This window comes from Terrapene carolina, unplaced genomic scaffold (genome assembly GCF_002925995.2).
Source record: "Terrapene carolina triunguis isolate 2854851 unplaced genomic scaffold, T_m_triunguis-2.0 Scaffold68, whole genome shotgun sequence".
Classification (NCBI taxonomy): domain Eukaryota; kingdom Metazoa; phylum Chordata; order Testudines; family Emydidae; genus Terrapene; species Terrapene triunguis.
In genome coordinates, this window is record NW_020664419.1 from 32,964,294 (window position 1) to 32,991,523 (window position 27,230).

The window sequence follows — 27,230 nt, forward strand, 5'->3', positions numbered from 1 at the left end:
TGAGGCCTCTGTACCCTGTAAGCCCAATACGATTTTGAGAGTGAAATTCTGACCACAGTGAAGTCAATGGTAGTTTTGCTATTGACTTCATTGGGGCCAGGATTTCACTCTGAGGGCATACGTTAAAGCTTACATGGGGCATACCCTGGTCCTTGTGCTGACCCTCTGCAAAGAGGTGAAATTCACCCTTTGCTTATGCTCTTCAGGACATCTTTCAGGAGAGACCTGTGGACACTTACTCACATATAGTTCATTTTACAGTGTTGTTACTGAACTTGCAAGTTTTTTAATGTTTTTTGAAATAAAATAGCATGATTCCTAGAAAGCAAGCTCCCCAGAGGGTGAGTCAACAGCTATACATAGCAAGTTTATAGTTGGCACACGATAACCACAGCGAGGGTACAAAGGCCTCTAAGAAAGATACTCGGCTATTACACTAGCAAAAAAATCTGGGAGCTTGACAGAGAGTCCAAGGGATTGGCATGAGCCCTCTCCCCATCTCTGACCCCTATACCCCAGCCCTAGAAAAATTGCATCTCACACACTAATTCTGCTCCCATTGGAAATCAGCGGGCATTTTGCCTTTAATGGGAGCAGGATTGGCCTATAATTCTTTGACTGAATGGGTTCGGATTTGAATTTAAGCAACCCAAGATTTGTTTTCTAAAATTTCAGGGCTTAAAGCCTTGTTTACAAGGATTCATACAATAGCCAGGTCTCAAGGAGTCGGCTCCAGTGGTGTTGAAGGTAGTACACAGAGGATAACAAGTCCAAATGCACAAAGCTGGTAGGCCCAGAGGAATTTACTTGTTTTTATTCAGTGTTTTCCTTCAGGAATTATTGTCTGAAACTTAAGGACAACAAAAGGATGATTTTTTTTTTTTAAATTTAACATGAAAGCTACCATCTGTGCATATTTGGACACTTTCCTTTATTGTCAAAGATATTTGTATTTCTGTCAAAATACCAAAGATGTGATGTCCCTAGTCATGTTAATAAGAGAGTTTAATACACCAGTCTCCAGCGCACAGTCAACTTCATATGCATCTCCTTGCATGGTACATGTCTGTTCATGACCCTTTGAAGGGTCAGAAACCCTTCTGTTTTTCATTCCTTAATGTTTCATACACACAGGCCTGATTCTTTGCTGTCTGGCACCTTGTTATATGTTCATGGCATACACACAGAGAGTTCGATAAAAACATAAATACTCTTGCTGCAGGGTGGCAATGTAACACTACTTTTATTTCCTAAAATTCAGAATAACACACACGAATCCAAAACCAGAGAGAAAACAGGCTGTCCCCCAAAACAGAGAGGCACAATTCAGGCTTCTTTACACTGGGCTGGCTGCCTGCAAACCAGCTGGTACTAGGTTCAGAATTGCATGCTTCTGTACAGATCGTGCTAGCCTGCAAGCAGGACCAGGAAACCCCCTGAGCATTTCAAGTGATAGCTTAACAATTTCAATACAGTGTTCAGTACACCACTCTAGTTTAGAACACTGCCACTGGTGTGTGAATGGAGGAAATGTACCCCCACTTCATACAGGTGAAAATGACTATACAAGGTGCCAGACAGCCTAGAAGCAAGCTGTGAGCCTATAATTTTATGGTGTCACTTGTGCAATTTTTACATTATTTATTGGTGGCCTTCAATATTAGAAATGTCAGAGCCCACTGGATTAGTATGTTCATATTACTAGGGGGTTTTCAATTTTTCTTTTTAAAGTGACAATTTCAATGTTTTCTTACTGAACTAGAATTTTATTGCTCCTACCTTTGCATCCTTCTTGGAAGAATATGTAAAGAAATGATAAGCCACCACAAAATTCCATTTAATTACACATTAGTACAGTAACCACAGGACAGACTTGCAGTTCTAATCCAGAATCAAACCCAAATCCACTCTACCCCAAAGTTAGCAGTTGTTTTGGATTTGATGTTTTGTTTCTCCCATTCTAGAGACAGGTCAGAGCTGTGAAGTTTTGATCTAGATCTAAAGAGTCCCAAAAGTTTGGATGCGCTACAGGCACATTTCCATATATAGGTCCCTTTTACAATGTCTAGAATCAAAGTGTTGGAAGCTTGAATTACACATACAACATTAAATCTGACTTTGAAGTGCATCATTTTGTGTCCAGTGCTGTTTTAACTCTCCCTTCAGTTCCTCCTGTCTTTAGCCATGAAGCCCACGGACCTGAACCTCACCCACAAATAGGTCATCCGAGGTAGAAATGTACATGCCCAGAGGATAATCTGTGCAGAATACTTTTCTTCATTGGCAGGTGCTGAAGTTGTTTGTTCTGTGGGTAGCTGCGATATGATTGTTAGGAGAAGTGATTCTGCAGTTAGAGTGAGGATACTTATGGTGTTGTTGCCTCATCCTCCCAGACACTAAGTTCTCCAGCCTACTTTAGATTAGGAGGAATTGGTCCTTGCTCTTAACTGCTTAGTTTGTGTGTATTGTTTTATTTTCCTAAGTGGTTTCATTATTATAAAGAAAAATTCTCCATTGTACAGGTCAGGTCCAGTGCTGGGCTGCTTACTCAGAGAATGCTCTCATTGATGTCTGTGGGAGATTTTCTGAGTAAGGAGCTGAAGCGTAGGCTCCAAAGGGAATGAATGCATTGTTGCGTATGTTACGTTCCATTTTAAATATCAAGGTGTTGAAATGTTTGATTTCTGAATGATCAAAGAAAGCTTTAGGTTAATGATGGAGTCCAAGAATTGCCAAATCACATTAATTTTCTTATAATGTACACTACCCAGTGCTTTCCAGTCGCAGTGAATGATAATTTTCATATCACAGTCAACTATCACATGTTCATTTCCCCCCCTCAAAAGCTGCTAAATACTTCTAATAAAGCAGAACATTGGCAGCCAGTTGATTTACGTTTTGGTCAAAAAACCAAGCTCTGCTGTTGGCCTTCTTATTAAATTTATAAATTGATGCCTTCAAATACCAAACATTGCTCACAAATACTGTATTTCTATATCTCTTAGCAGTTACCTAGCTCAGCCCTCTACCACCCTTCTGCTAGAAAATTCTCATGAGGAAGTAATGGAAGGAGACAGTAAGTTAAATGACTGATGAGTCAGTTCAAGTTTTATGTTTTAATTCCTGATATGTAATCATTTCTGCATAAATGATGCTTATTTCACTGTGTAGTACAGTTTCTACATGAGTTCAATGTCTCTTGATGCATTTCATTATCTACAGTATGTTTTAAATTGTGTTTGAGGATTTATTTAATACACAACAAGGTTCTCTTTTTTGGTATCTCTGATCAACTTCTCTTACTAATATTCTTGTTTCAAGATGTGGGCAGCATGTTACACATACTCAGGTCATCTGACATATGTATAAAGTGGCTTTTAATTTTAAGTGTTTATTTTCAAAATTCTCTCTGGTTGCACCTAGAGCAGCATATAGCAGTAAAGTGCAAAAAACTATTTTTTTTTATTATTACTGCTAAGAGTACAGGGCCAGATTGTGTCTTGGTTACATGAAGGCATAATTAAGGGCAGAAATTTGTCCATAGGCACAAAGGTGCAAAGGACTTGCACAAGTGTTTTGGCCCCACTTAAGTTCTACTTAGAACAGACTCTTAGGCCCTGATTCAGCAAATAGGATGAGAGGAGTAGCAATGGGCTTAAGCACATGCTTACATGTTTTGTAGTATCAGGGCCTTACACAGGATATAAATGGTACATAGAGTCTTTTGTAGGCTCTCTGCACTGGGGGGAATTTCACCTGAAGGTTAAAGATAGTTTCCAAATAAATAGGGCCCTACCAAATTCATGGTCCATTTTGATCAATTTCATGGCCAGAGGGTTTTAAAATTGGTCAGTTTCACGTTTTCAGAGGTTTACATCTGAAATTTTGCACTGTTGTAACCGTGGGGGTCCTACCCAGAAGTGCATCATGGGGGTCACAAAGCTGATGTAGGGGTGTTGTGGGATTGCCACCCTCACTTCTGCGCTGCCTTAAGAGCTGGGCTCTGAAGGCAGCAGCCACAGAACTTCCTGCAGCCAGGGGAGATTTGGGGAGGTGGAGGTGGGTCTGATCTCCCCCATGCTGCTGGGAGCCTTCAGAGCTGGCAGCAGCCATGGAGCTTCCTGCAGTCAGGGAAGATACCCGGAGGTGGGTCTGAGCTCCCCCCAGGAGCGGCCCTGCGGAGGAAGAGGAAGCCCTGTCTCTCCCCAGCCCCGCCAGGACTAGCAGCTGGAGCCCAGTGAACAGTAGGAGCCTCCAGCTGGGGTGTCCCCAGCCCTGCCCCTCCAATAGCTAGATTTCACAGGGGAGAACTGATTTCACGGTTTGTGACATGTTTTTCATGGCCATGAATTTGGCAGGGCCTTACAAATAAAGGATAGACGCAAGCTGGCCTGTCCTCAGGGGCATGCGCAGGAACTTAAATTTGATCGTTTTTGGAACGGCATTTCTGTGCCAGGGCCAGAGGAGCTCGCTCTCGCTGCTGCAGCCCTAGGGCCTCCACCAATTATTGGGGCAAGGGTGTCCATGCCCCTGCTTTCTCCCCCCTTGTGCACCCCCCTGCCTGTCATGAGCTTAACTCAAGAGGCAAGGCATAGTTATCCAGTAGAGTTGTTTACTACAATCAAAAAAACAATTCTGAGGAATAATGTAAAGATCACATACAATATTTCTGGAAGCGACATGTAGTTATCTGTCCTGGCTTCTAGTTCTCAGAAAATGCATGGAAATATGAGCATCCTGTTCTTCTCATGGTATCTCTGTGTGTCAGGTGTCAGATGCATGCAGTTGAGGATTGAAATGTGAATGAGGTGAAGTTTAACACGCACTTACAGACAGCTGAAGGAATTCACAGTGACCTAAGTTATCTGTTTTGTTAGATGCTACCTTACTCAGTAGTCTTATTCAAGAGGGAAACATGTGGTTAAGTAATATTGAGGGTATGACTGAAGTTCCAGGAAGTTCATAGACTTGGATTTTAAAGCCACCTGAGGGCTTTGGAAGCCTTATTTACCATTTAACTTTAATGAGAATGGCATCCAGATATCCTGGGAAAATCTCAGCCCGTATTGTATTTGAGGCTGAAAAAGGCTTCAGGAAGAATCAGCCTCACCATTGAATTGTCAGCATTAAGATCTGTGTGGTGCATGAGTTAAAAGTCAAATATGTATAAATGTTATTGTGGGTGGCATATTATTTAGTAGACTGATATGATTCCCTTGGAGATTTCTTTTGCATCAGACAGGGCCTGATCCAAAGGCCTCGGAGGCAGTCTTTCCATTGGCTGACTGGATTTTGAATCAGGCCCATATTTATGCGCTTGTATTTGAATTTGGAAGTACAATGCTCCAATAGCACTAAGGTAGCAGCTTTTCTTACAGTCCCGGTGGCCATCACACAGACTTTAGGAAGCTGAGAAAGCAGCATTTCAGCCAATCCCCTGAGAAGTCCCAGTCAGTGTTATAGTCCTGAGGGTCGGAGCCCAACCACTATTCCTGGGGCACTGTCAGTGCAGAGCCATCTATAGACTTGTTTAAGTCATTACTTGTGATTATTTTATTTAATGAAGGAGTGGGATCCATTTAGGGGTTGTGGGGAGCTCACCATTTGCAGGCTCCAGGGGCTTGAGGAAGCCAGTTGGGAGGGATAGCATGGCCTCTTTCCAATATGTATAGCTGGTGGAGTGGGTGGACCAGTTCAGGAGGGCAAGAGGCATCTACAGTGGGATTGTGATGCTATGTGATGACATTCTCATGGCTCTGCAGTGACATTTTGCAAAAAACAGTTTTTTTTACATACAGAGCAGCTTGTTTTCTAAAGGGCAATAGTCCAGGGTCTTCCATCTCCCCTTCCTAAAAAAACCCAACAACCTACTAGAAGAGATTACAGAAATTTAACTACCTTATGGGCTCATTTTTTGACATGTTTGTTTCTTTCTTTTTTTTATACTGAAACTATTTTTGAGTTATACCTGGGCAAAAAAGCATCTGATACAAGCCAACTTTTACACTTCTGATCATTATTATAAACAAGAATATAACAAATATGAAATTTCCACCATTTATTTTTTGCACTTTGACCTGCTTAGACTGTGAAACTAGACCAGGTTGTATATAACCAGTTTTACTTTATGGTCAGAGTTCATTTCACTTTGGGATTTCATGCACAAGCACAGTTTACTTATAGGTATTTCTTTGGTGATGATTATTAATGTATCTACATAAGAACGGCCATACTGGGTCAGACCAAAGGTCCATCTAGCCCAGTATCCTGTCTTCCGACAGTGGCCAATGCCAGGTGCCCCAGAGGGAATGAACAGAACAGGTAATCACCAAGCGATCCATTCATTGTCACCCATTCCCATCTTCTGGCAAACAGAGGCTAGGGACACCATCCCTGCCCATCCTTGCTAATAGCCATTGATGGACCTATCCTCCATGAACGTATCTAGTTCTTTTTTGAACTCTCTGACAGTCTTGGTCTTCACAACACTGATTTCAATGGGCACTAAATGCCTAAATAGCTTTTAGGGATCTGGGCCTGAGTGTTTATGCGGTTGCTTTGGGCTTTTGATCACTGGAGAGGAACTTTTAAATTGCTAAAAAAAAAAAATGATTTTTTTTTTTTTATTTCATGGAATATTTCTAAACAATGCACGGGTCTCTCTTTGGGGCCCTGTGTATAGGCAAATTTCACTGATTACATTTTGGTCATTCTCCAAAACCTTAACTTCTCTTCTAACTGACCTGATATTGTCCCTTAAAGCTTTACATCATGGAAATCAAGATTACAGAACAGAAACACACGTGGTTATGAGGGTAAGCCATGTCACTTCCCTCCAGATGTCTGTTTTTCCTCGCAGAGTTCTGTATAGCACAGGAGGAAACGGTTGAAGCGGGATGCAGCAGTACATCACTATGGAACATCACTGTACAATGATATTATCATCTTGCAACATGGTCATCGCATATTGGATGATAGCTCATTGTTGAAAAAAATGTCTCCCCATAGGAAGCAGTCTAGGGGCTTTCAACTAGGAATTTCTGACACCCCCTACCACAACAGTTGCTATTTCTGAACTAATTCTCTCCCTCTGGGCCTCCGCGTTTCAATGAGGACCCAGATAAAAATATTTCTCTTCCCCTGGGGGAGGCATTACAAGGCACTGTTGAGGCCTTTACGCCTCATTCCCTGGTAAGTGAATTTTAGCATGTGCTGTGTAGTTAAATTTAGAAAAGGTAATGTCTATTATATGTAGTTAATATTTTGTAGCAAATACTCACACACAAAATTATTTGGGAATATTAATTATGTAGTGATAATGTAGGACTATGCTGTAGGACTTGAAATGTATGTAAATAGAGAATCAACACTGCACGAGAAGATGACCAATATTTATAGTTGTGGGTCTGTTTCTGCCACTCTTATTTACCTTCAACTGTACCTATCTGTGTGGGTAGCCTATTGGCTATTAAACATAAAGACTGCGTATGTACATCATACACAGTTATGGGTAAGGCGTGTAGAATCTGGGACATTACGAACTATTAGCAATAGGGTAGTCCCTTTTCTTGATTTTTTTTTTTTCAATTATTTTTCTTTTAAACAGGCCAACTGGATCTAGAAAAAAGGAGAATAAATGTCTGTACTTAGGCTTTCTCATCATGGGGGAAATTGTGCCTCAGGAAGACAAACTGAATCATCAGGCGTGGAGCCTATATTCTGAAGTGAAGGACAATACTCCTAAATAAAGGTAAAGTTATTGTCTTTTTATTTTATTAATAGTAATAATACTTAGAATTTATAGATCTAGCTTAGGGCCTGATCCTACAAACACTTATGCATGTGCATAATCTTACCCACTGAGTTAAGTAAGACTACATATGTGATAAGACGTGTGTGTAAGTTGTTGCAGGAATTGGTTCTTATGTGGAACTTCTATTTTCATAACTGTTCTTCAAATATTGCTGTTGAGCTCATGGCCCCAATGAAGTCAATGGAAGTTTTGCCGTTTACGTCAATGGAACCTAGATTTCACCCAGTAATTGTTTAAATAATATCAGAAGTAATAGAGTTATACATAACTTCCTTGTAAAATATTGACAGGGAAGGCAGATCTGGTTACTGGTTAGGTAATATAATTTTTCGTTAGACTGAACTTTTTAACCTGAGTAACATGATTTTTTTTTTCCAGAGAGAAGAGGATCCAGAGCCATTTTCCTTTAAACATTACTTAAAAAAAACACCACAATTAGTTAGTTTTCTTAAAATAAAATACTTTGGTTACATGCTTTATTGCGCATTTATTCCTGAGTTATGTACCTAGTGTGGATGATGCATGCCTGTGGCTGTTTGATTGCATGTATGTCAATACTGTGATGTATTGTGGATGCACTGTGTGTGTGGCATGGTATTCTACTGCACTATGATAGACCTACCAATGTATGATAGTTTTCTGTACTAGCTAAGCTCATGAAGCTTCTCATCTGGCTTATCTAACAGAAGCCTGTGTTTCAGTGTTACCTAATGCATATGTGTAAATCTGGATTGTGACTAATGTCTGTTTAAAGCACTGGATCTTTACAGTGTTCCCTGAAGCCTAAGGGAATTGTATTGTGGAATACATTTCTGTAGCATTGCCTAAGAAGGGCTTGATTCTGCAAGGTGCTAAGCAATCTGTGGAGGTGCTGAGTGCCTTCAGCTCTCTCGGACTTCAGCACGTTGCAGATTTAAGCCCCCTGGCCCTGATTCATCAAGGCTTTCATGCATAATGCTAAGCATGTGAGTAGTCCCATGGACTTTCATGAATGTGTGTAACTATGTTGTTAAATTGTACACTAAAATAGCTATTTGTACAAGTGCCGCCTACCTGTGTCTAGACTAGCACGGATAACAACTTTTAGCTGACTTTCTCATTTTGAAATTGTTTGTTCTTGGTCACTGTATTCCTTTTTGCATTTTTCTATTTCTCCTTATTATCGAATTGTTTGATCCCTTCCCCACTGTTGAATCCTTACTGAAGGATGTGAATTTATGCAAGTTACAGCGTAACTTCCAAAAACCTGAACATAAATGGGGTATAAATCCTTCCGTAATAGGGTCCTGAGTCTGCTTTTGTTGAGTACACTACATTTAGCTGGGGTATAAGTCAGGTATAAAAGGCTATTTGTTCTTTTATGCAGACAGTGATAAATTATTACTAAATTCCTTTTTTCTTTTAAATATCTACTAAAAGCACAATCCATATATTTTCCATACTTATTAAAAATACCTTTTGATTATTGCTTCTTATAACCTCTTAGATGCTTGAAATGGAACCGGATTTCCTTACATAATACCTTTTTTCTGTGTGCTCCATACACGCTAGGCCCCAGTTCAGCATGGTGCTCAACCATTCCTAACATCAAGCAAGTCCATTTGAATGCAGTGGAACAACTCCTGGCTTGAAGTTAGGCACATGTTTAAGCACCTTGCTGAATCTGGACCTAAAGCCACATTCCTTCAGAGTGATGCACATGTTTAACTTCATGCACTATGAGTAATCCCATTGGCTTCAAAGGGATTGTCCAGTGCATAGTTAACCCCTTGCTTACTCCTGCACACTCATTAAGGCAGCATGAAGAGTACATGCACTTCCCACCTCCCTAGTATAAGTATAAATAGCAGTGTAGGTGGTGAGGCAGTGCTTAGGTGAGCAGAGTAAAGACATGCCTGAATCCCTAGGGAAGGGGTAGGCAACCTATGGCACGCGTACCGAAGGCGGCACACGAGCTGATTTTCAGTGGCACTCACGCTGCCCGGGTCCTGGCCACTGGTCCGGGGGGCTCTGCATTTTAATTTAATTTTAAATAAAGCTTCTTAAACATTTTAAAAACCTTATTTACTTTACATACAACAATCGTTTAGTTATATATTATAGACTTATAGAAAGAGACCTTCTAAAAATGTGAAAATGTATGACTGGCACGCGAAACCTTAAATTAGAGTGAATAAATGAAGACTCGGCACACCACTTCTGAAAGGTTGCTGACCCCTGCCCTAGGGTATGTACCCTCTACAGCTCTCTACGTGCTCAAGCAGTGCCTCCTCCATCTACACTGTTATTTTTAGCAGTATAATGTTCCTCTGCTGGAGTCTTTCCCCACCACAGGGAAAGGCTCCCACAGCGGGGAAAGACTCCGGCAGCTCCCTGTTGTGGGGACAGGCTGAGCCTTTCATTGCTGCATGTAGGTACACACCGCAATGTGGACGCAGCCTCTTTTTCACAACAGTGTGTAGCTACGCATACTCTACATGCTGCCGCCATTGGTGGACGTACCCTAAGTCTTTTCAGGAGCAGGGCCTGATTTGTTTACAGGGTAGTTGTCCATGAGTGTTTAGATGCCAGTATTCATTATATTAGGTTTTAAAAAAAGAAACGGCATGTGAAGTTAGGTGAAATTCACTCTTTTTTGAAGAAAACCTTGTAAAAACTGCATGAACTTTGCAAGTAGCTACAAAAGCAAAGAAAGAAAGATGAGAGCCTACCAGCCTTGACAGTATCTTCTCAATATACTGCAGACCAGGTCACTTTTTATTACATATGTAATACTGATATCCTGAGCACTAGCCATGAAGGTTCCAGCAATACTCTTTCCAAGGGTAGGGTTGTTAACTCCTGGGCTTTGAGCCAAACTCCAACTTGGGTGATTATATTCTTGTTACCTAAAGTTTTAAAGAAAGTTGTTATTGTTCCCTTCCTCTCCTAAAGTCTATTGTGTAGTGTTACTAGTGCAAATGACTACATGTCAGTGGTGGGATGAAGTGATTCCTGTACAAATAGGAGCCATACCCTGCCATCAGTGGGAGTTCTGCAATGGGGAATGACTGCAGGATGTAGAGTTGTAAAGTACTGAGGGATCTTCCAAGATTAAAGTTGCTATTTGTGTATTTCGTAGAGGCAGGATTTATTATTTACAAAAGATCACATATAATATTTTTCTTGCTTACCACTTCTAGCCTGACAACTATAGTCTAGCTTAAGCTGTCAAGAATTTGTAATTCTTAAGTGATGTAGCTTAACTAATAGTATTACATAGTCCTGTATGTACATATACCAACACACAATTCTGCATTGATTATTTTAATTTGACTGAAAAATTCAGTAAGAGCTGACCAAATCTTGCTCACTTTATTTGTGCAAGTTGTCTTATGGGCTTCAAGAGTTACTTATAAGTAAATTGAGCAGGATTTGACCCATTATTTGCATGAGAGTTGGATTGGACAAAGCCGGAGTTGCTGTAAATGTGGTCAAAATACAGAAGAATTTAAAATTATATGGATATTTTTGTTAGGAAATATCAGAAGAAAAGGACACTGAATCTTAGCAGATAGCAGACTATACCGTGTATTAAAATAAAGAATTGTATTAAGATCACTTACAGTGGTACTTGCACAGTGTTATTTGTTCTATCAACAATTGTCCTAGAGGAACACTACAGTGACAACAAGGGGGGGTTTGTGAGTGTAATCAAAGCAGAATTTGGCCCTAGATCTTCAATTATGTTCAACATCAACTGCTGGCATTTCAGTCGATGAAGTTGTCTTATCCAATTATATAAACTTAGCAGGCTCAGTCAGTGCCTAGATGGGAAACCATCCCATACCACTCCCCCCAAAAACAGGTGCCTCTTTCCCCATCCCACCCAAAAAAACCACTCCTACCAAAATGCAGGTGCTACAGGAAAATGTGTGGGATCAAGCATATATGGAAGTAGCATTTTTCCATTTGTGCCATCTGTGAATTAGTGCCCCATCAATGGTGATAGGTAGGTGCTGTCTTTTGGATGAGACTTACTATCAAGGTTCTGACCACCCTGGGTCATTAAAGATCCCATGACACTTTTCACCATTGTAGGAGTGTGTTGGCTCTGGTGTCCTGACCACATTTCAGTTGGGTTCAGCATCTTTCTTTGCTGTCTTTCCTAAACGGTTGTATAGTATTGTTGTATGCAGTTAAGCTGCCACTGTGTTTCATCCCAGAAGGGGCTGCATTTCAGTGGTGGCTGGAATGACTACATGAAAAGCAATGGCATAGTGGTAAAAAAAGAATTGGATAAACTAACCTAACTAAACTCCGTATTCACCAAATGAGAAGTGAGTAAACTGTTTACTTGTGTTTATACTTGACTGTACTACTGGTGAAATGGGAATTTTTTTAAAATGTTTTGGGAACTTTCACAATGAAAGTTGATATATAAATGTAAGAAGATTATTGTTATTACAAAGTTAAAACCCAATAACTTAGGTTTGTGAGTATCTCCAATGTTGGAGCTGGGATTTTAACACTCTTGCTGTTCTTTTTTGTAGGGCTCATGCTTTTTACCTACCCAGAAAGCACTTTAAAACTGAAAATGTAAAAATATCTGAGCCTGGGCAATTTCAGCAGGCCCACAAAGCAGTCTGTTCCATCTTCGTTGTGCAAACTCAGCCCTCGTGGCTGAAATGATAGCCAGATAGATGTAAGAACTGACTGGGGTTGACTCAAACCATCCTCATCATATCATACTGCAATCTAGACACGTTACCATTAGCTTTGTAGTTATTGAGATTATTATAAGATTCTGATTTTTCTCCGTTATCTCTGATTTACTCCTGTTTCAGTCAGAGAACAATCAGGCCCATAGGATATGTATCCTATCATGGCCTGATTACATATGTCTATTTAGGTTAAACACGGTCGATCAATACTAATTTTCTAAGTCAGTAAAGTATGTTGAGCCAAATTCACTCCTAAAGTAACTTCATTGAAATCAGTGACATTACACTAGGGGTGAGTTTGGCTCTTATGTTTTAGAAACACATTTATAAGAACATCGCATTCAGTAGGTTGTATACATAGCTTATTCCTCGCTAAAAATGTACACAGAGAGGATGAAATGCTGGCTCCATTGCAGTCAATGGCAAAATTCCCACTGACTTCAGTTGAGCCTGGATTTCACCATGAGTGTGTGTTGTGCCTCATTATTTAAATGCTGCATCACTATTCATAGCAAGCCTGTCAAAACAATAAATAAATAACATCAATAAACAAAACACCAGTTAAAAATAGTACAGTGTGCTCAATAACTGTCATGAACTACAAAACTCCCACTTCACACCATACAGTGAGAGCAGCTGGAAAAACAGACATTTAACAGTGGAAGAGCTAGCAAACTTCCACAGGAGAACTTTGACTTTCTTTACTCGACAGGAGAAAATCATATTTGAAGTCATCTCTAGTAAATGAGACTCTATTTGGTTCAAACATCATAGTGCAACTCTTCAGATTTTTATCTCTGATCAATGTGAATGAAATGGTTGTAGAGTAAGAATTCCTATACATAATCTATAGAGATTTGCTCCTGTAGAGTACTTTACGCCTGCTCCAGTGCCCACTGAAGTTAACAAACTCCAGAGAGCCCAATTAAATTGGATTGAGCCCAATTAGATATTGATCCATCATGGCTCTTGAAATACATAGAAATGTCATTATGGTCAGTCCCCCTCTTTTTCTCTACGTTCTCTCCTATGTGCTAGACATAGTTATACAGTTAGTATATTTAAATGATTATACCAGAGTATACCACTCCTTGTGCCAAGTTTGAAATATGTGCCCAATCCATGGTGCAGGCACATAAATAGTATATGACCTTTAATTGAGATTGTTTTTATTGAATTGCAATTCTGTGTTGAAATATTGCAATAGTTATCTTAATTGTGGGGCCTCAGTGGAAAAACAAAAACAAAAAAACAGTGTTCCTGATTTATTTCATAACACCAGCTGGTGTATGGATCCGGAATAAATGCAATTGCTTTGTGCGAGCAATTGTATACAGTCTTGACTGAATGTTTCTGGTACAGTATGTACTGTGATCTAGGAGAAATGGTCAGGTACTTTTCCGCAGGAGAAATTGTTTTTCTCTGAAACTTAATTTGGAGCTGGCAGGTATGGCTTAGCGCATGAAAGATCTTTTAATATATTTCTGGATATAAGAAACTGCATTAAGTGTCTGTGCTACTTTTTTAACTGAAACTTTTCTTCCATAGGAACCTACTGGATCTCTAGGGAAACCTTAACAGTAAGGTAGTAACAGTAACCAAACCCTGATGGCAGGAGTTGGAATTTCTCGGCACATATCTCCCATGATCAGTAATGGGATGCGATATGATTGCCGAAAACCAGGGAGCTAATGAGCATTTTCCTAGTAGAAGCAGGTGGTAGACACTGCAGCTGGGATTTTTTTCTAACTGCTGGAATTTGGGGCTCATGCAAACAGAAAAGAGACTCTGGAAATACACTTAAAAATGAGTCTAAATGAGAAGTTGAGTAACATTAACATACTCTACTTAAACTGCCCTCTCTGAAAGGTTGGAACTGAATCATTTTGAGCTATTGTTTTACTTTCTGTTGTAAAGGTACTTAATTCTAATTAATTACGCTTATCAAATGAATTGACTTTGTATTGTTGTTTAGTAGCATTTATTGTAACTGTTCCACCCAGATTAGTTGTACTTTAGAAACTTTATTGCAGTGCACTGCTTCAAAAAAAAAACACCCACAAACCGCTCCCCACAAAACACTTAAGAACTAACCTTGATACTTACACTGATTTGGTTACATGAAGACCCAGTATGTGCATGTGCCTTTGGATACTTCCACAATACAAGAGAACTGTTCGGTTTCCCTTGCAAAGCTCAGTAAATTTGGCAGGTGGGGGTCTTTTTTGCCTACCGCTGCAGCAAAGATTAGAGCTTCTCTGCACATGTGATTTATGGGGAAGGGTTTCAACACCGTAGATGAAATTATTAGTCATTGCTACCAAATGAAACAACTCCGAAGGAATGTTACAATTTTTAAAGACCCAGCAGCCTTAACTGATCCTTAAAAACCCTTTAATCCTGTTGCTCCCAGAGTCCAGGTTGTGTGTTCATAATGGAAACAAGCTTGGTGTTCTTGGCACATTCTGAGTTCAAGAAGAAAAATATTTACTTAACGTGGGTCTGATTTAGCAACTGCTTCTTGTAATGCCTGTCAGAACACTATTAAAATTTACTCCATATCCAGTAGTCTTCAGAGACATAGCATTGAGCTGACATGGATGTAGTACATGCTTTCTCCTCTAAGAGCATGTCTAGGTCAAGGTCGTCATTGTGAATAACTAACAATATTCCAACTTTCACTAGACTCTTATAGAATATTTTATTGCTAGAATATTTTATTGCAAAATCTTTAATAGTAAATATCTGAAGGTAAAACTAAATATTTACAGTGCTAAATAGACTGTTAACTGGACAGATTGTTGGCATATCGCCATTGAAATCAAAGAGACACTTGAGATGAGATGACCCAGTATCTAGATGATATTAAGTTTAAATTTTCTCTGTCATGTTCAGTACAGTAGTCCTTGTTACTGTGAGTTTGCACAGGATTAGATTCATTGACTTCAACTACAACTAATTTGGCTTTATTAATGAAAAAATATTTCACTAAGGTGAGTCATATATTATGCTTATTTCTATAGGGAAGCCATGTCATTTTGATATTACAGTCTCAGCTACTGTACAGTGGTTAAGGATATCCTGTTCATTAGCTGTCCAGAGTTCAGTGTGGAGTTCTACATTGGAAGTGGTAGCCAACGCAATTTATAAAACTTTTTTTTTTTTAACATTTCTAGTTGAGGTTTATTAAAGCTCTTCAAGCAGATAGTTTTGCCTGGGGTGTGGGCAGTGCGGGTCATAACTAACTAATATTAAATCTTTGTGGTCTTGATGTCCATGTAAAGAAACAGTAAAAGAACATTGATATCATTTGAAATATTTATTTTACAGAGCTCCTTTGGTAGGTTAAATGCACAGCAGTGACTTTTCTCTCTGTTATACAGAGGAGCCAATATACTGTTACACACCCCACAACTTCACCCGTGACCAAGCCTTGTATGCCAGAGGATATTGTTGGACAGAACTAATAGATGCCTTGCCAGGAGTTGATGCCAGCCATTGGCCCTCCTTGTTTGAGCATAAGTTCCTTCCTTATGCACTGCTGGCTTTTGCTGGCATAATGTACATTCCAGCTCTTGGCTGGGAGTTTCTGGCCTCCACTAGACTGACTTCTGAGCTTAATTTTTTGCTTCAGGAGATTGATAACTGCTACCACCGTGCAGCAGAAGGGCGTGCACCGAAAATAGAGAAACAAATACAATCCAAAGGCCCTGGGATCACAGAGAGGGAGAAAAGAGAAATAATTGAGAATGCAGAAAAGGAAAAAAGCCCTGAGCAGAATTTGTTTGAAAAATACCTGGAAAGAAGAGGGCGAAGTAACTTTTTAGCTAAACTTTACCTTGCGAGACATTTATTTATCATATTTTTAAGCATTATACCAATTACATACTTATCCACCTACTATGCTACGCAGAAGCAAAATGAGTTTACGTGTGCACTAGGAGAGCCTCCTGACAAAACGAGCAGCTCCAAATTGCACATCAGGGTGAACTGCAAGCTGCCAGCTGTCCAGCTGCAACGGATAATTGCTGGAGTAGACATTGTCCTCCTCTGCTTTATGAACTTGATCATTCTCATCAACTTAGTTCACCTTTTCATATTCCGCAAGTCTAACTTCATATTTGATAAACTGAACAAGGTTGGAATAAAGACCAAGAAACAGTGGCGAAAGTCTCAGTTTTGTGACATCAATATTCTAGCTATGTTTTGCAATGAAAATCGGGACCATATAAAATCCCTGAACCGCTTGGATTTTATAACAAATGAAAGTGATCTGATGTATGATAATGTGGTGCGCCAGTTGCTGGCAGCGCTGGCCCAGTCTAATCATGATGTCACACCAACCATGCGCGATTCAGGGATTCAGACTATAGACCCCAGTGTCGATCCAGCAGACATTGATGCCAATGAACAGCTCGTCATTAAGAGACCTAGGAAGAAAATGAAATGGATCCCAAGTAGCAATCCACTTCCTCAGCCATTCAAAGAGCAGTTAGCTATTATGAAGGTTGAAAACCACAAACCTGAAAAGCTGAAGCCAGTGCGCAGGAAAACAGCAACTGATAGCCTTATTGCTCCTCTGATAGAGTCCACGTCAAAAACCTCACAGCAATCATCATCTCATAAAACTGAGTCAAACACCATCTCCAGCACAGGCAATGAGAAAAAACATACACGGCACTTTTCCCTGGATGTTCACCCATATATACTTAGTAGTAAAAAACCCAAGCCAGAGATTCAAGCCATTGCCTCAATGCCTACATCCAAAAGCCAAGAGGGTGGATTTTTAAACCAAGAGGAAAATGTCGTAGTTCATGTCACCTCTTCTCTCAAAGGTACAGTATGTCATTGCAGTACCATCTCAACAGTGATAAACTGAACAGGCCAGAAGTTGGAGTAGCTGTCTGCTGTAGGTTGAACTCAAAGATGACCTGATCTGTTTGCTCTATCTTGTTAAATTTCTAAGTAGCTGATAATATAAGGGCAAGAAGGCTTCTTAAATGGGTTAGATAGAATTTCTCAATATAGGTCTGTGATAAGGAGTAGTAGAGCTGTGGCAAGGCAGAGCTATGCAACATGTCCTTCTGCTTTGCAGATATTTTTTTGTAGTATTAATAGATTTTTACACATAATTTTGAATTTGGCCTTATGCAAAATGTCACCACTTTTGCCGGGAAAAGAGGTAAGAGTTGGCTCCCAGGATACCCCACCCTTTCCTATCTCTCAGTTCTACTTCATTGTAAGTTACGTCACTCATTTTCCAGTAACACAGGAACTGCCATGCTAGATCAAACCAGTATTCCATCTAGTCCAGTATCCCGTGTATGATGGGCCAGTGCCAGCTACTGATGAAGGTGCATGAAACTGTGCAGAAGGCAGTTACGGAATAGTCTGCCCAGAGGAAAGTTTCTTCCTACTCCCCTTTTGTTAGAGGCTGGCTTATGCCCTGAATCTTGAGGATTCCAAAACTCAGATTATTGTTGAGTTGTAATCCTTAATATAAATTTAAATTTCCCTTTGTCTTACTTGGCTTTAAGGAAGGCTGGTCTGTGTGAAAGGCACCCCTTGGGACTCAGGTTCATTTCTCAGCTTGGCCACAGACTTCTGTGTGTTCTTGGACAAGTCACAGTTCCCCACCTGTATGATGCGGATAATAGTACTTCCCTACCTCAGAAGCATAGTACTTCCCTACCTCAGAAGCCCGACTCTGTGACTGCTCACCAGCCACAGCTGTTCGCTGTGCTACTGATCAGCTGTTTGGGGGATGGGGGAGGCATTTCGGGGAGGGTGGAGAGCAGCGGGCAGGAGGGGGCAGAGCAGGGGCGGGGCCTTGGGGGAAGGGGTGGATTGCGGGTGGGACCTTGGGGCAGAGCGAGGGTGGAGCACCCCTGGGGAAAAATAAAAGTCAGCGCCTATGCTCAGAGGGGTGTTGTGAAAACAAATATTTCAAGTGATCATGAGGAGCTGAGATGCTATGGTGATGGGCGCCATAGCTAGATATCTACTTATTTATTACTATAAGTGACCAATATAAAAGATGAAATGTGCAGTTGGAGTTATAGAAAACTTTGTGTTTAAAGATATGGCTCTCAGTTCCTTATAAGCAAAGACCCCCCCCCCTTCTGGACCTCAGCAGACAGACAGCTACTGTGTCCTCCCTGCCCAGCAGAAAAGTGATTTGAGCTCTAAAAATTTCTGTCATTTCCAAATCCTTATGCTCCTTTTTGGAGTCCTCAGACTCCCCAGTATATGTGTGCAGGACTTCCTACAGCATTCTTAATCCAGTAGCCTGTTCTGACTCCAACTCCCTGAAGCTACTGGGGGTTTCTGGTCTCGATTATCTTTATTTAAACAAGTGTTTGGATATTTTAAGTTGTGAGTACAAAATAATTACAACAGCTGCTTTTATGCCCACCTTAAACCCCACCCAAGAATGCTTTTGAGTGAGCAAGTTCTGGAAAGAAACATTTATTGATTACACATTGTTGAGCTATTTCATTTAGAATAGCGGCTTATGATGTGTGTAATGAGGATGATTTCACATAGGCAGTGCTTAGAAATGTAGCTTTAAGTGATATTTACAAAACTTATTAGTCACACTGTAATGTGCTTCTAGGACTAGAATTTTCAAAAGTCAAAGCTCGCATGAAGAAGTAGTCTTAGATTTCTCAGAGTCCAATTAAAACTTGTGTATTGGGCCCAATTCTTCTCCTATTGAAATCAGTGGCAAAACTCCCATTGACTTCTATGGGATCAGGATACAGCTATGTGGCGGATTAGTGGGGGAAAATAGACTAGCCAGTGATTTACTCTGTATTCTGTTTTCTTTCAGTCATCCCACATCATGAGAAAGAGATTCTATACTCCTCTGAGACATGCAGAACTGTCCCTGCTGCTGGGGCTTACCTCTCCTGCAATCACAATCATATAGCAACAACTGCTGCTGCAACAAATATAACCCTGAGCCATGTCAAACCAGAACCAACAGCTGCACTGAATCGTAATCCTACTCACCCTCTGCTGAACGTCAATACACTGTATGAAGATCATGAGGAAGAGGTTTCCAACCTTACAGACAACAGTATTCATTCACCAACCGATGCAGGGGAAATACTCTCCATACCTACCCCAAAGCACATAATGATGGCAACATTTGAAGAACCAAGGGCAATAGTGAGTTCTGTGGAGTACTAAAGATATAGTGCTGCATGGATATAACCTGGTGGTCAGGTCCAGTACCACTGTAATGGAACCCTCAACAATGCAATTCACTGCATGAGCATGGAGAGTTTTAATACAGACCGTAGGCTTTGGTAATACTACAAATTGATTTTTCAGGATAGTATCACCACCACTGTCACTAGTTTGCAAAATAGAATAATAAAAAAAAATGGGATGAAAGTCCACCTTTACCTCCAAGAGCACCCAAGCACAAAAAGTTAGCTTTAGCTTCATCAATTTAAATATGGATCAATACAACTTTTGAAACACTAAAAGAGTTTGATGGCATGTCACAGTGATTTTTACAGAGCACTTGTATCCTTTGTATTTACAATGGCTAGTTAAAGTTAAATAGATATTGGTGAGGTGTATCTTCTATTTTAATGGCAGGAGTTAAATAAGAGTTTAATAATAAGGAAAAAATATTTTTTCTCCATGGACTTTATGAAAAAGACATATACAAGAAACATTTATTTTTTTTGTTTCTTTGGCTCACTAATGTTGGGCTTGATGGAGATTTAGGATAAGGGCTTACTAACACCAGCATATAGTGCAAAAAGGATTGAAATGCTTCTGTCTGTTGAATTTGTGAGTGAGAGGTATGCCCTGCCCTTTAACAAGCTTATATGTCAATGGAAGATGATGAAATGAAGAGTTTATTTTCTTAAATATATTTTACCATTGAAAAATTACTTTAATAGCTTTTCAAATCAGGTTTTGCTTTTATCAAAATGGAGAGAAGAGGGTCATTCTAGCAGCTTATTTTTGCATAGTCTATTTATGAACCAAGTTAGAAACTTTCACAGGTGCTTCACTGATATGAAAAAATTCTACAATGATGATGCAGTGTAAAACCAGCAATGTTTTCAAACAATGCAGAGTTAAAGAGGATTGTTAATTTATGTTTGCAGTCTCTCCTAGACTCTGATCCAGCAAAGCACTTAAGCACATGCTTAACTAAGCACGTGAGTAGTCCCACTGAAGTCACTTGAGAATATACATATGCTTAAAGTTAAGCACATGCTTAAGTGGCTTTTCTGGATCTGGGCCATAATGTATACGGACAATAATCCTGCAGCATGTGCTGTCATTCTGATTCAAAGTCTGTCTTCCTTGGCCCAAAGTACATCCTCATGCCCATTCATCCTATAACTTGGACATGTGAGATTTTATGAGAAAATTCTAATATAAGAAAAAAAATCTACTAAAAATGTATCATGCAATAACCATTCTCCCCAAAAGTATAGTCCGACAAGAAAAGACTATATTAAAATGATATTCACAGCTGCATTCAAAATTATGAACTACTATGTTTGCTTCAAAATTCTGTATGATGGTAGAAAACATAGAGAGAGCACAAGTATGGGACTGAAATCTTGAATATATTTTTTAATTTATATTACCTCAGACATGGATATATGATACCAGTATTTAATGAACTATAGCACTGAATATAAATAAACATTATTCTGAATATCTTTAATGTGTAGTATTTTATAGCTAAGTGACCCACCTCTACCACAAAATGAGAAAAAAACTAAACTAGATACAGTTGGATAGAGGATGTAAATTAGCCATCCCCTGTGTTTTAGTAAATCTATTAAATATGATTTTGATGTGGATGTCCCCATTCCACCTTGCACATTTGACTTTACTGACTTGATGGCTGAGAAGGTGGTTTGCAGTTTTTAAGTAATAAAAGTCCAGTTGCATATTTAGGACCTTATTCTGAACCCCTTATCTAGGTAAAACTTGATGCAATAGGAAGTTTTACCTGTACAGAAACTGCAGGAATGGGGACTTAATTGGGGACTACTTCAAAGCTGGTTCTTCACTCTATCTGCTGAGTTGCTGCATTCTGTTCACATACAGCTGTAATCAGTGGCACATCAGGACTTCCCTGGTAAGTACAAATGCACTGCTTTGCTATATTCATCAGCATTGCAGGCACATTCTGCTGGATGTATGCAATACAGTGGGTAGCAGTTAAAAGGAATATTTTTCAGCCAAACTAAAATCTTTCTAGTTTCACTGGGTCTTGCATGCCAGTGAAGAATTTGAGAAATTATGGAACATTGTCTCAAAAGATCCAGAATTCGTTAATGAACACACAATCAAAGAATGCATCATGGGCTAAATTCACAACCAATTTAAGGAGATCATTGCAGTCACTCGAGTTGCAACTACTTAACCAGCAAAATGAAGGTCTTCCCATATGTTCACGGGTTAGATGACAGTATTATGCACACATACAAAATTCTGTGATGTGTTGGATTAGTTTGATACCTAATATTGAATGGAATGTCAAACCTGTCAGCCTCTGGTCAAAAGGTGTTCGTGTACCATGTCTAAACAAAAATTAAGTGCCTGGCACAACACTCCAGACACACCTGAAAGGGCCAGCAAGTTCACTGGGGGGGGATTTTCAGTAGGCAAGGAATGCGGGGTTGGGACTTTAATGATATGTATCTACATATTTCATAAAGAGTTTTTTTTTATATATATACCGGTAATTAATTTTCCCCCTTGTTATTTGGGAATGGCCATGATCAGTCCATATTGGTAGATGTTCCAATTTTCAGAGAAATTGACAGGTGTTACCTTTTCATCAACTTAGTTTTTGTATTCTCTTGTTGCCTAAGAAAATCTGAAAATAAAAAGTTCCATCCGTGCTCTTGCATAAGAGAAAGTGTTAACTTTCCTACATAACTTGCACATGTGTTTCTATCATACAGCTTTCAGAAAAGGAGAAGTGGGATTACAATGCTTCATTGGAAAGAAGGGTGACTGTTGATAGAGGTTCTGTGTGTGTGTGTGTGTGTGTGTGTGTGTGTGTGTGCGCTTGCTTGCTTGCTGGCTTCTCAGTTCTCACACTTAAAATATGACAATCTAATTAGGTTGCAGGACAAGTGTACATAGTCCATTTTGACCCTGATCATTTAAAAAACCCCAAACCACTGAAGTGCCCACATTGTAACAATAGACTATTGCAAATTCCCCATATTATTCAGCCCCTGTATCCCTTCAGTCTGCATTCGTGCACACCCAAAACTTTCAGCGATGTCACTGGGTCTGAAAACATATTTTACTAACCTAGGATCTGCTTCCACTCCCGTTGACATTAATATAAAAATTCCTATGAATGTCAATGGGCTAAATAGGTATCCAGCAATCTGCCTGAGAAAGAAGCAGCAGCGATTAGCTATGCTGCCCCAGGAGCAGAACAGGGAATAGACTCTGGCACAGAGTCACAATTCAGATCATATTTCCCCATTGCACCGTGTGGGAAGTAAGCTACACCAGCCTTCTTCCTGGTGTGGAAGATGCTGAATGTATAGGCTAGCTCACAATTGAGCCCACTGAGAGCGGGATCCTTTTTAGGGGTCAGATTGTGGCCCAGGCTGAGTGCCATGCCTCCCACTCTCCTGAGCCTGTGGGCAGGCAGTGGATGGAGCTCACTTGTTACTTACAGCTGACAGGTTCAAGGCAGGGCAGGTAGCAGTTTGGACCAATCATAAATTATTACCTCTCTGTAGCAAAGGGAGAACAACCAATGGGCTGTCCCATAAGAGGGTTTGTGGTAACACCAGTCTCACACTACATGATTTGAAACACGAAAAACATCCACATTTTAAAATTTCCCTCTAATTATGAATCACATTAGCCTCTGTATCTGCCCACTAACTGGTGGAGTGTCTTCAATTTGCCACACCAGTCTACCGGCATGCTTTAAGGACCTGATTCTGCCTTATTCAAGTCAATGGTGGGTTGCTATTTAATGCACTGGGAGCAAGATCAGACCCGGCCTAATGGTATGTCTACACTGCAGTAAAACACCCATGGCTGGCCCCGGTCAGCTGATTTAGGCTTGCAAGGCTATAAAATCGCAGTGTAAATGTTCGGGCTCGGACTGGAGCCCAGGCTCTGGGAACTCTGGATGGGGGAAGGTCCCAGAGCCTGGGCTGCAGCCAGAATGTCTGCAATTTTATAGCCCTGCACCCTGAGCCCAAATCTGCTAACCCGGGCCAGACGAGGGTGTTTTATTGCAATGTAGACATACCCTAAAAGAGCACAGAAACCTTTTTTTTTTTCTTCTTTTTTTTTCTCACTTGTACAGAATGGAAATGAGAATTTGGAACAGAAAAGGCAACTGTAGCAGAAGCATCTCTTGTGCTATTTTTAGATCCTGTCCCTCCCCTGTTCCCAACTAGAGGCCAGCACTCTGCATCTGGCAGCCAATTGCAGAGAAGCTTCCATGGGGGGGGGGGGGGGGGGAGAGAGAGAGTGTGTGTGTGTGTGTACGTACACTAAGGTTTTGAACATTGATGCTGCCAACATTTGGCCGTGCTGTGTGAATTTTTTTCACAGTGTAAGTGCATCTCCTATATTCAGTTTCATAACTGAGAATGATGAGATCTGTTTATTTCACAGTAGGAGACATTGGGCCCAATCCTACAGTTTACTGTACATCTCTTTAGCTTTATTGGAATTTTCAGGTGCTCAGCACCTCATGGAAGCCACTCAGCTCCTTGCAGAATCAGATCCATTGCTTGTTAGCTTTTCAAATTGTGAATTGAGGGCCAATCCTGGAAACGCTATTGAGCACAATGCACTTGTAATTAACATTTGCAAGATCTCAGGACCTAAGGGAAAAATTCATTCCTACACTGGTAATGTTTGGTGCAGGGACCAGTAACTTTACATCACCTTTGTGCTGCCCCTATACTGTGTTCCCTCTAAGTTGTGCAGTTGGGCAGCCGCCCAGGAGAGATTCAAGGGCCGTGCACTTGATTAGCAGAGCCGCGTACATCCGCAGCGTGTGTTCAGCTGCCCCCTCCCCCTGCTGCTTTGCAGCCACGTTGCTCCTGCAGCTGCTCCTGGGATCCTCCTGCTAGCTGTGCAGAGCAGGGGGCTGATGTCAGGGTGTCCCCCTTCCCCAAGCCACTGTACCCTATCTCCATAGAGCAGGGGAGAGGGGATAGGGCTCAGGACTTGGAGCAGCTCTAAGGTCTGAACAAGCCTGGTGAGTGCCTTAATGAGAGCGTGCACGGTTTCTGAGGTTTCCCCAGCAGCTAGCACACATAATCTCTCTTCTCCCTCCCCTCCCCCCCCGCCCATGTACCCCATCTCTGCAGAGAGGGGAAGGAGGGACATGGTTCAGGAGGAGGAGAGCTTTCAGTTAGTGCCTTAAAGAGACAGCAGATGGCATCTCTCAAGAACTTCCCCAGCAGCCAGCGCGCACACAGTCTCTGTGTCACACATACACTCATATTGTCTCTGTGTGTGTCTCTCTCACTCAGTCTCTGTGTCACACACATTGTCTGTGTCACACAACTCCCAACACATACTTGTGGTGTTGTTACTTCTTTGTACTTCCTGCAATGCACATATATTCTCGCTCATTTTATGCTTTCCAAGTGTGTTATTTTAGTGTTTTGACTGGTTTATGAATTTCATAATTTTTATTTCTCTCTTACACTTAAATTTAATTCTTTGAGTAGTGAGTTCTAAAATGCCTAACCTATCCTAGCTGGAGTAATTATCCCTATGGTAACTTTTTAAAAATATATAATTATATCTAGGTTTTTTGTTTCTACTGGTGGTGCACATCCACACATTACCTTGGTGCACATAACAAAATTTATTCCACACTTGGGTGGAAAAAATTAGAGGGAACATTGCAAAAGGCTGCCAAAGCTCAGGTTGTCTCTTGATGCAGGTTAGAGTAGCCTGAAGTTTACCTTAACTGGTGCCCAGATAATAACAGTCCTTTTGGACCAATAGCTTAGGGATACCCAAACCACCACACCTCTACCCAGAGTTCATGCAGAGTTGTGTGAGGGCCCTACACCTATTAAAGACTCCCTCTGCACTGATTATATTCCTACTGTAGCCTTTAGGAAATCTTTACAGAACCTTTACACCAGCATAAAGGAGTCATAACGCACCCCTTAATTGAGTTCTTAATCTTAAAGGGGAAGATCCTGCACCATTGAAGTCTGAGAATTGTGCCATTGACGTCAGTAGCAGCTGGATTGGGCCCTAACTGCTCTTCATTTAGCATTTAATGCAGGAAAAATAAGATTTGTCCTCTGGAATAGAAACAAACTGAGGAGAGATCATTAATAAGGCCGCGCACTTACTCCAGCTAGCACATTTCACCCACAGAGCTCAATAATCTGTCTAAAGGTACATAAGCACTATGGCCCCTATTTTACAGATGGAGAAAGTGAGGCACAGTGAAGTGAAGCAACTTGTCCAAGGTCACATAGTCAGTAAGAGAGCTACAAATAGACCGTGGGGTCTCCTGGCCACTCCAGCCCTATGCACTATCCCTTGCACTGTCCTGGTTTCTATTATAAGAAGGTGTGTACATTATGAGATTATCTAGATCTGTAGGCGTGATGCTCTGATCAATAAATTGCTTTTCTTCTAGAAAACATTAGGTCAGTGAAATATTTGTGGAAAATTGGTTACTGCCTGAATTTACTGACAGAAACAAGGGTTTGGTATTCAAAACATACAAATAAAATACAATATGCAAAATACTTCAGGGATTTTTAAAGGGACATTTATTTTTGTGAGCAGCCATCCGCAGTCCAATTTTTTTTCTTGGCATCTTCAGAAGGACTCTCCAGTCTGCCTGTAAGCAGAATGTAATGACATGAAAGCCATTTTATTTCTATTTTTTACAGGCCGTTTGGCAGCAAATTTACAGTGACTGCTGCCCGCTGAATGGCTTCAGAAGCATTTCCGAGCCACTTTGCAAAAGTATGCAAATAGAAAAGATGATAAATGAGTCTAATAGAAATCTCTGCCCTCCGCAGACCTGATTCTAAGAGATGCTGTTCTCCTCCTAGTGTCTTCAGTGGGGACTGAGCGTGCTCAGCACCTTGCAGCAGGCGTTCAGCATCTAGAAAAAAGTAGAACCCTACTGATTTATTAATTCTCATACGGAATTAGTATGGCCAGAGCCGTAGACAGCTTAATCTGAAAGAAGGACACAATGGAGATGGAACTCCTGCTGGTTTTCAAGGAGAGGTTTTCAAACATCCGGCCCACAGGACCCTCCTGCCCAGCCCCTGAGCTCCTGGCCCGGGAGGCTAGCCCCCGGCCCCTCCCCCGCAGCCTCAGCTCACTGCGCTGCCAGCCCAATGCTCTGGGCAGCAGGGCTGCAAACTCTTGCTGGGCAGCGCAGCTGCAGATCCACGGCCTGACCCGGTGCTCTGTGCTGCACGGTGCCGTGGCTGGCTCCAGCCGGGCGGCACAGCTGCCTGTCCTGGTGCTCTGGGCGGCGCGGCTGTAGCGCCGCCAGCCACTGGTGCGCCAGGTAGCACAGTAAAGGGGCAGGGAGCAGGATAGAGTTGGGTTGGATAGAGGGCAGGGGAGGTCGGGGTGGTGGTCAGGGTGTGGGGGTGTGGATAGAGGTTGGGGTGGTCAGAGGGTGGAGAACGGGGGGTTGAATGGGTGCAAGGGTCCCGGGGGGCAGTCAG

The 27,230-nt window shown here is 41.1% G+C and overlaps 1 protein-coding gene across 1 annotated transcript in view; it reads left to right on the forward strand.

Moving 5' to 3' along the window:
• The window catches only part of PANX2 (pannexin 2), a 22,347-nt gene extending 2,637 nt beyond the window's left edge, over positions 1-19,710 (forward strand). Inside the window, exons 2-3 of the mRNA XM_024201250.1 lie at positions 15,900-17,351; positions 19,349-19,710. Coding sequence (XP_024057018.1) covers positions 15,900-17,351; positions 19,349-19,710 — 1,814 coding nt within the window. The remainder of the gene's footprint in view (positions 1-15,899; positions 17,352-19,348) is intronic.
• The last annotated feature ends 7,520 nt before the right edge of the window (positions 19,711-27,230 follow it).